The sequence below is a fragment of the Hyposmocoma kahamanoa genome, unplaced genomic scaffold (assembly GCF_003589595.1).
Source record: "Hyposmocoma kahamanoa isolate Upper Pololo Valley unplaced genomic scaffold, ASM358959v1 86, whole genome shotgun sequence".
NCBI classification, from domain to species: domain Eukaryota; kingdom Metazoa; phylum Arthropoda; class Insecta; order Lepidoptera; family Cosmopterigidae; genus Hyposmocoma; species Hyposmocoma kahamanoa.
The window spans coordinates 2,234,944-2,244,807 of record NW_020654289.1 but is presented as its reverse complement, the minus strand read 5'-3'; the positions used below and the strand labels follow the sequence as shown (position 1 = coordinate 2,244,807).

At 38.7% G+C, this 9,864-nt stretch overlaps 1 protein-coding gene across 1 annotated transcript in view; it reads right to left on the bottom strand.

Moving 5' to 3' along the window:
- LOC113234765 overlaps window positions 1–9,864 on the bottom strand; it is a 37,349-nt gene that overhangs the window by 20,052 nt on the left and 7,433 nt on the right. Inside the window, exon 2 of the mRNA XM_026470235.1 lies at window positions 8,418–8,439. Coding sequence (XP_026326020.1) covers window positions 8,418–8,439 — 22 coding nt within the window. The remainder of the gene's footprint in view (window positions 1–8,417; window positions 8,440–9,864) is intronic.

The window sequence follows — 9,864 nt, the reverse complement described above, 5'->3', positions numbered from 1 at the left end:
GTAACTCTATCTGTTACATTTTGACGCTTAAACATCTGAACCAAATGCGATGAATTTTGGTGCAAAGATAAATAGGACCAAGGAGAAGATACAGGCGACATCTTGTTACAAAAATAAATCTTAAATGGGGTGAAACAAGGGATGAAAGTTTGTATGGAGAACCAATCATTTATCAAGTAAGGGATCTGAAAATTCGTATTTTTATGCCTTTTGTCACAAATAAACAATGGTTCAGCGTTTTTACCCAATTAGGTAAAATACAGGATGAGTAGGCTATTCGAAATACTAAACTAAATACGATATACTATGCAGGCGAATCCGCGTATCCGCATATCAGCTAGTTTTCTTTTTATCACATATAGTGATGAAATGAACAAGTCGTGCGCCTGATGGTAAGCTACTCGCCTGTCCATAACAGTTGCAGTGAAACTCAGAGCTTTAAATCGCAAAGATCTGAGGGGCACTGACTGCACCTGTCACCCTGAGACATAAGTTGACAAGTGCCTGTAATTTCACCAGCACCCTTACCCTTTAAAACCAGAATGTGTTGTTACACAGTAATGCTAAGATTACTGCTTGAAATAGGTAAGGCGGCAGTACTGCCTCGACGAACTCTTTCACAAGGAGCTTTACTGCTACATAAAAAAATACTATATTATTATATATATTATAAAGCACTGGTTATTTAGAAACCTACAACGATGAAAAGTGAATTTAATTTAGTGCAGCGCAGTTGTGGAACAGACTCCCCGTCAACATCCAATCTAGTCCGTCGATAGCTTTGAAAAAAGGTCGATGCGCAATTATGTACTGCACTCTTTTTATTCAATTAACTAGTCAAGCGTTTTAGAGACACAAGGTGTCCCTAACGATTTTGGTTTTTCTTTTTAATTTTTATAATATTATAACTATTAAGTTTTATTAATGTCGCGATGTTTTAATACCATGGTATTCAATTATTTTTGTGATATGACTCCACTAGTTTTGTTGTAATTGTTAATACAAATGTCGAACACTTAGGAAAAATTCCTTCGATCCGGATTCCAACCAACGTCTTCCAGCTAACCGTGTCATGCTTAGTTGGTATAGCGTCTGGCACGGTTTGCTGGAAGACCGTGGTTCGAATCCAGCCCGATCGAATGAGTTTTGAATGAGAGAACCGTATGTCTTCTCTATAGTACCAAAATCGGTAGGAACACCGTGTCTCTATAACGCGTACGGGGTTAATTCTTTTTCTTTCCCAGACAACCACAGCAATGGTCTGGTCAAACCAGGCAATTCTCTGTACTATTATTATGAGTACCAAAGTAACGGGATTCATTATGGTACACTTCCCAGAACATCCACAACAGAACCAATTTAAAAAAGTTAATTTCCCAATTTGGTCCTACCGGGAATCGAACCCGAGACCTAAAATTGGAATACTGTAATTGTGTTGAAAAGGTAATATAAAATTATTCTTATTTTCAGTTGTCGAGTGTCACAACATTTTATTTATTAAATAAATCGCGAGGCTGAATTTACTCCAAACTCTGTCTTTTAAATTTCTTTCAATTATCAACGAACTCTGACACAAACGTAATTAATTACAATTGTCTGAAATTTTCGTGAAACGAAACAATAGCGGGCTTTACCCAGACACTGTTAGGCGCGTGACGTTGGAAGGAAAAGGGAAAGACCGGCCATGCGGCAGTCATCAGTCGCGCGAGCAATCGCGCACTCCAACACGCAACAGTTTTACGCGGGCTATCCCGCGCTATTAGCCTTTACACGGACGCTCTTTCCGTTGTAATAAAAACGCGCGCGAAAGAACGTTAGCTTAAACAATTTCAAACAGGTAATCGCGTACGAGCGAGCCGCGCGCAATCCTGTACGATACAGTGATTGTGTAAAGGGGGCTATTGTTATTTCTTTCTTTTCTTTCTAATATTTACAAAATTATGAGTAGTTGAAGTGATTCAGCGGGTATTACGACATTGAATCCGTCCGACATTTTGTGACACTCGAGTTGTAAAGTTACTTGCCACCGAAGTGTGAACCCAAATATATTGTGACCTATGAATGTTTTTTCACGAATATGAATTTTCGAATGTTTTTCGGGAGTCAAAGCAAACTAAGAGACCCCCTACACGAGCGTCTTTCGAGCTTCAGCGTCGTAACGAACGAACGTAGGGTATACGCCGCCGCTCGGACTTCGCTCGTGTTGACGCTGTGCGTGTGTTGGCAACGCACTAAAACGCTTGAAAGACGCTAGTGTGGGGGGCCTCTTAAAGCTCGACTGGTTTAAAATCTTAAATCGTTTCTGATAACCTGCTTTCCGCCTGAATATAATGCATTTTGAAGTAATTAATTTAAATTGGATAGTCATTTAATAGATACATGTTTATCTATCTATTAAATTATGTCTTTGTTCATATATACAGATTAAATACAGATGTTAAAACATAAAATTCTTGTCACAGTGCCGGGTGCGAAGTGATAAGTATCAGTTTAGGTGTAATTATACGTTGATAATTATACATTGATAATTATAAAATAAATTGGAAAACTAAACGATGCCGCTACCAGTGATGTGTCATGTGTACACGGATACGATTTGCTGCTGCTTCGAAATGTATCCAAAGGTCATGTCAAATGTCACTCTCATAATAGCGGGCTTTACACAGACACTCTATGGTGCGTGATACAGCAATCATGCGCTATTACGCGCTCATATAAAGACATTGGAAGGAAAAGAGAAAGACCGCGCGATTGCACTCATCAGTCGCGCACTCCAACACGCGCCAGTTTCACGCGGTCTATCCTGCGCTATTAGACTTTACACGGACGCTCTTTCCGTTGTAACAAAAACGAACATGAGGAATCGCGCGCGAAAGGTCGTTAGCTTAAAAAAATTTAAATGAGGTAATCGCGCACGACTGCGCGTGAAGGCTTACCCGCGTGCAATCCATTACGCTCCTGGCTGTATAAAGAGGGCTAATACTTATTACATTACATGATACTATTACATTATACTCCGTTCATTATTGCTGTCTCCTCAACGATAACTGAATGCTGATAAGCAATAACGTGTCAACGTGTCAACCAACATGGTCATGGTTTACAAATATGGCACCTAAAGATTATTTCGTCGCTTTTCATAGTTTGTTCTAAAATTTACGTGTGAATTCAAAACTTTCGCTGTTGTCACCAAGAATTATGAATTGTCGTAATTTATTACTATAATTTAACAATATATAATTTCTATAACCTGTGCTTGACAACATTAGTTCAACATTAGCCACCATATTTTTTATTTTCATGGAATTAGGTACATCTATGTGCCAGGTTTTATTCATCCACTGTTTTGTCACCCTTAGAAATGGAGTATCTTCTTCGAATTTAAATACTGAGATACCCCCGTTCCAACAAAAGTCAAGGCAGCTGACTCAGCTTAGTAGGGCTAGCACGATAGAGTGCGACTTCGGCGAGAGCGATATAGAAGCGCGAGATGTAGCTATTTTGTCTACGGGAGTATATCACGTTTTATGTCGCGCCCTATCGTGTTAACCCTTTTGATATGCCAAAGTTTAGCCTTAGGGGGCGTTGCTTTTTAGTCAAGGCCAACACGGGATTAAAAGTGGAAGTTTTATTTGTAAGCAAAAAATAAGAAACTACAATAAGTATGTCAGTTCAATTATCCATTGAAAAATTATAATTGGCACCATCGTTTAGTATACGCAAAAGAAAATGTAATTGATTCTAATTGTACGTACGAAGGAATGACATTTAAAAAAAATACGATTTCCAGTAATTTGATTTTAATTCTAAATTCGTTTAACTGATTTGTGCTACTATTTATTTGCCTCAAAGGATTTTGTAATGAAAGTGAACCTTTTTTACGTTTTATGTAAAACAGCTGCCCATTTTCCCTGAAATAACATTCTTTGATTGCCACAGAAAGAAATTTATAAACGAACATTTCCATAACTAGAACCTTATATTGAAGAATTGGTGATTAATGAGCCAGAAACAAACAGATCGCATATTAAAAAAAAACTAAAGTAACTTTTTTTAATAAAAATATAAATGCGCATTTGACCTTCATCTCACCTGATGGAAAGTGACGATGAGGTCGAGTATGTAGCATGCACACCTAAATAATGCCTATTCACTCTTGCTTTGAAAAGATCTAAGTTAAAGCGTTCGGGGACAAGTTTGCAGGCAGGGAATTCCACTCCCTAGCGAAACGCTTCGTGCGAATCCGGGGAATATCCACAACATAGGGGTGGAACCTCAGCCCACGTCTAGTTCCCCGATGATGGAAAGGGGAAGGCGGAATCAAATTATGCTATTCCATCGCACACCCAACATATATCCTGTAGAATACCGATATGCTGGCAACTCTACGGCGGTGTTCAACAGGCTGTGCAGCTTCCGAGTCACCTATAAGCCTCTTAGCACACTTGTCTATTGAATCCAAGGTGGCCAGTTGGTATTTAGCAGAGCCATCCCATAAGCGGCAGCAGTACTCCATAGACGACCAGGCTTGTACCCAAGCATCATTACAACTGTAGCAACTGTTCCGATGTGAAGTAACACCACACCTTGGCAAGGATGTCAAGCTCTTTGGCTGCATTTTTGGCCATGAATTCAATGGATCTGCCGACGTTCACATTGGACGTCTTTATACCCGGGCTTGCTCCTGGGAATTCTCGGTATCGGAATTACTGGGAAATCCCGGCACTGGCGAGGTACAATCAGTCCCGGTACCGCGATAATCTATAAGCATTCCCTGTACTCCCGGTTGTAGCAAGGATCTACCTACCTACTGAGGTGTGAGTAATATAGCCCGTTGAAAACTTTGCACGGGCGCACGTTACTGCCATTATAATGCTACTTAAACTTATTACTTGACTACAATGTGATTTTACAATATAATTTTATGTTACATTTAATAGTAATTATCTCTCAAATACAAATTTTGAATAAAAACCTTTAGTTTGAATAGGTACGGATAGCCCGGAAAAAGCATACTTACTGGTTACAGTTTAATGAAGTACCGGGAATGCCGGGAGTACCGGTACTGAGCTGAGTCCAGCACCGGTAAGAAAGATTCTAAGAACCGGACCGGTTCTGCAAGCCCTACTCTATACAAACGTTGCAGCGCGGTTTGTATGTGTGCACACCTGACGCGCGCCGTGTGTAAACGCACACATTCGCATACTCTCGCGGTGCGCTCGCGTTGCATAGCGCGGGTCATCGCATACGCCATTTATCATAAAATTGAAGCGTTCGCTCGGTGTTTAAAAAATTACATCTAACAATAGACGTGTTTACTGTTGTGATTTTGAGGTTGTTTGAACAAGAGTGCCCCAAATTCTGAATTCTCTGATTTGAGACACTAATCCGCGACACTGGTATAAAAATATAAACAGGTAAGTACTGTATTTAACAAAGGTTATTTCAATATAGCACAAGAATACTATAATGTGCTGAATTTGTTGTCTTTGCAAATTATGTTTACAACCTATAGGTACAACTAATAGTACATACATTGTATATTAAGTTCTCGGGAATAAGGAATATCGAACGAGACTCTATTAGAAGCCCGAAGTCGAAGGCTGACTCATTACAGATATGGTCGGTAACGTGAAGAAAAAAGGTCCGAGGGTTTTATTTGGAGTTCTTAGCCAAGTTGGCCTGCATGCAATCATACCATTTACGTGCAAGTGTGATGAAAAATAACAATCTGTGACAACCTTATTACATTCAACATGTAAATTCATTACGTAGAGATTTTGTACTTATTATATCAGCGTTTTCTTTTTGAATTCGTCAATCTAATCACAAAAATGGCAATTTCAGCGAAACGAACCAATCAGATAGCTGACGGCACCTAATTGGTGGATTTCTTGATGTTGACATTTAATTTATTACATTGATGGAATGAGAAAATGTATTTTGAATCAAATATTTATACAACATTATTATGTCGCAGGAAAAGAAAATATTGTCGAGTAAAATTATGAGGAATGAATAATAGTAACCTCATTTTATTGAATATCATGTTTTACCACCAATTTTTGTAAAATTACTCCATTATTATTAACACAAAGGATCTTTGACAGGTGTTGCTCAAAACTCAAAAACCGAAAACTCTACACAAAACTCAACAAAAAAGATTTGTTACAAACACTCAGGGTCGTATTCCAGAACTCTACTCAATGCTCAAGTCAGGATTTGAGCAGACTTGATTATGATTTCAAGCACTGGAAATACGATCCTAATGGACTTGAGTATGATTTTCAGTCTTCACTGCAATACTCAAGTCCTGACTTGAGTATTGAGTAGAGTTCTAGAATACGACCCTTAGAGAAATTCGTAAGGCATGCTGACTTGATTTGTAGTTCAGTTGGTGGAGAGGTGGTCCTAGTTTCGCAATTCATATGCAGGTTTTAATCCTGTCACATCGAAGGAATTTTCTTTATGTCCGATTTTTGGATTGATAATTAACCTCCTTGACACAGTGGTCATTTATATTTACCGATTTTAAAAAGGAGGAGGTTATCAATTCGACTGTATGTTTTTTTGGCATTTGTGAACCGTTTTGTGAATTATTTTTTTTTGTTGGATAGAAAAAATTCCACATCTAAGGGTGGTAAACTAGGGCATGAATCCAGTTTCGCGATTTTCCTGTAACCGACTTCAATAAAACTTGACAAATGGATGTAATTCCACGATCTTTTGAGGTCAGTTTTTTAATACTCGGTCGTGGTCCTTTAAACTATTACATTTTTATACCGATACCATATAAATGATACTTTAGTACCATTGACTTACAAATAAATGGACGACGGGTCTAATACAAAAACCACGAAAAAAATGTCCCAAGTCAACCTATTTAAACGTAGTGACATGTCAAGGAATATGAAAAAGCTAAAACGTTGAATTTAAATTGTAATGTCATCGCAGTACTGTCTAATTTTGCTTGCTTCGCTGTCAGTCGAACAAACGAAGACTAGAGCGTGAATGACGCTCTGTATACGATTTTAACGCCCTATAAGTTCGGACACTTTTTAGCGCGGACCCGACGTCCATATAATTGTAAGTCAATGTTTAGTACACTAAAACGATATCTGTAAGGCCTTGGACGTCTCGGTTGCAGTTAATTAGTTGAAAGTTGTAGTTAGTTGGGGTATAAACTGTGACAAGCCAAATTCGCTGCTCCTCAAGATTTTATTACCCCAGCCGAAAGTTTTCCCCTGGGCACGAGTTGCAAAGGTCAGTATGGAAAACTCTGAATCGTCTCAGATCATCAATCAGTCTTTTGCAGTCCACTGCTGGACATAAGCCTCCCCAAGTGTACGCCATTGTGCCCTATCACCCGTTTTCCACATCCTACCACTACCCGCGACCTTCTTCACATCGTCGGTCCATCTTGCAGGGGGACGTCCTACGTTACGTTTGCCGAGTTAGTTTCCACTCGAGAACCCGTCTACTCTATCGCTCATCGGTTCTGCGACAGATGTGGCCAGCCCACTGCAACTGTAGCTTGCTTTAATTCTGGACAATGTCCACAACTTTAGTCTTATTCTATTTCTTCGTTCCGGACTTAACGAGATACCTAGACCTTTCCATAGCTCGCTGAGCGACATGTAGTCTGTGAGCCAGTTTGATTGTCATATTCCACATCTCGGCTCCGTGAGTCATGATCTCAGATCACAAGTTGGCAAATATATCAATCCGGCTCACTGTGATTGCGGATCCCCCACACAAAGTATGTACGACTTGCTCTCATGCCCACTGTGTCCAACCAGCTGTACCTGCGAAGACCTGCTAATGGCAACGGATAAAGGCATAGAGATGGCTAGAAATATAATACAACCTGTATTCTACTGGTTTTTGGCATTAATAATAATAATAACGCACGCACTTAACATAGTAACCAAAACTTAGAGAAAATTGGAAGGTGTGTTGACTGGATTTGTAGCTTAGTGTAGAGAGGTGGCACTAGATTGAATGAACCTTGTGACATTATTATCGAGTTTCTCGCGATCGACTTAGGTTTTGGCGATTGTTAAACATAGGAAATGAAACTGTTTTTCCGGATTTAAATCGCGTATATTTGTTTTTACAAACAAACTAAAATTTTGAGGTTGTGTTTGTAAAAACAAATAAACGCGATTTAAATCCGGAAAAATAGTTTTATTTCCTATATCGTACATTATTACCTTTTTATACTGGTAATGGCATGAATGGTACTTTACTACACTAGTAAGATAACTATATAAGCAAAAGTTCCAATTGAACCTGTAGAAATAAAAAAAAATAGCAAAGTGGCATAATAGAGCGGTGATTATAAAATAATCGCATTAGTGCGGAAATGTGCTATATTTTATACAGTTTTACAGAAAAACGTATTTTTTATTACTTACCAACTCCAGGGTCTTGTGTTTCCTGCAAAAAAAAAGTTACGGAGATTTAATAAAACAAAAAAACTATTAATATAGTAACAATGCAGAAAAGCTTGCAATTTATAAATCAAAATGAATCTAAAACATATGGAACTAATTATTGCCTATGATAAACGTAATGACGACTTTGGTGGCCCAGTGTCGCTAGGTGACGAAATCCCGGATTCGAATCCTGGCAGAACCAATTTATTTTTCTTTCAAATTTGACTTAGTCTGGATATTCTGGATAGTACCTTGGATTTTTTTTTATATTACCAAGTGACAGCACGGACAAGTGCTCCTGGTGGTAAGCGACACGCCTATCCTTAACTAGCAGCAATGCCCACATAACTGCTTGGCGGCAGTGCTGCCCTGGACGAACTCTTTCACAAGGAGCTCTACTGCTACTTATAATCAGTCTACTAAAAATCAGTTTGGGATCATTCCATTTGTTTGGAAGCTACTATGCCACAAACAGACTGACACACAAATACATAAACAAAGGCTTCAAACTTATTTCTATTCGCGTCCGAGGGTAAAAGGTATATTAACATAATTTAAATTTGTTTTCAAATTCCGGGTTTGGAAATTAACGGGGAAATGTTTTTATATATAGAGAAACAAGACGCTTGAGGTAATGGATAAAAATGTGGTCTGTTAAGTCCTACGCCTAATCCACATTCATAAAGCGAGATGTCCGTTGTCCTAATTTTGGCTAAATTTACAGGGGTACCCAAGTGACCCAGTTTGGAAGTTTTCAAACATATAATTCCCCTTTTCTTGCGTCAGTTACTAAAAATAAGAAAGACGATTCGATTATGTAGGAAATCGGCATTTCACCTCGTACATACTGTTATTTAAAAGCTACTTATAATATACGGTAATGAGAATAAATAAAGATCGTGGATATAAAAAAAGTGTTCATATTACAACAATCTACATAGATGTCACGCCATTGCGTTGAAAAAAACTAGTTGGAGGTCGTTTAAACAACAGCTTAGTAGCGGTTATAAGAAATAATGTCGACATAAATATTGCTATAAATAGACGCACAAAGTCATGTGAATGTTGGCGGTGTAATATATTCTTTGGCAGTGGGTGATTGATCATTGGTCAAGTATTCAAAAACTAAGGAAAGGGTTTACGTCACTGGTTTCCAAGTGATGCCTATATCGACCCCAGGAGTTCATTCCAGCCTACAAGTGGCCCGTGTTAGCGAAAAAAAATAGGGCGTGCTTTAGACGCAATTGCAACAACTGAGAAAAAATAAAATATTTGCAGGTAATAACAATGTAATAGACCCTATACTACTAACGTGCGAATGTATATTGTCACACACAAACGCAGGCACACACACACCTACACCCGCGCACATGCACGTTCACACACACACACACACACACACACACACACACACACACACACACAC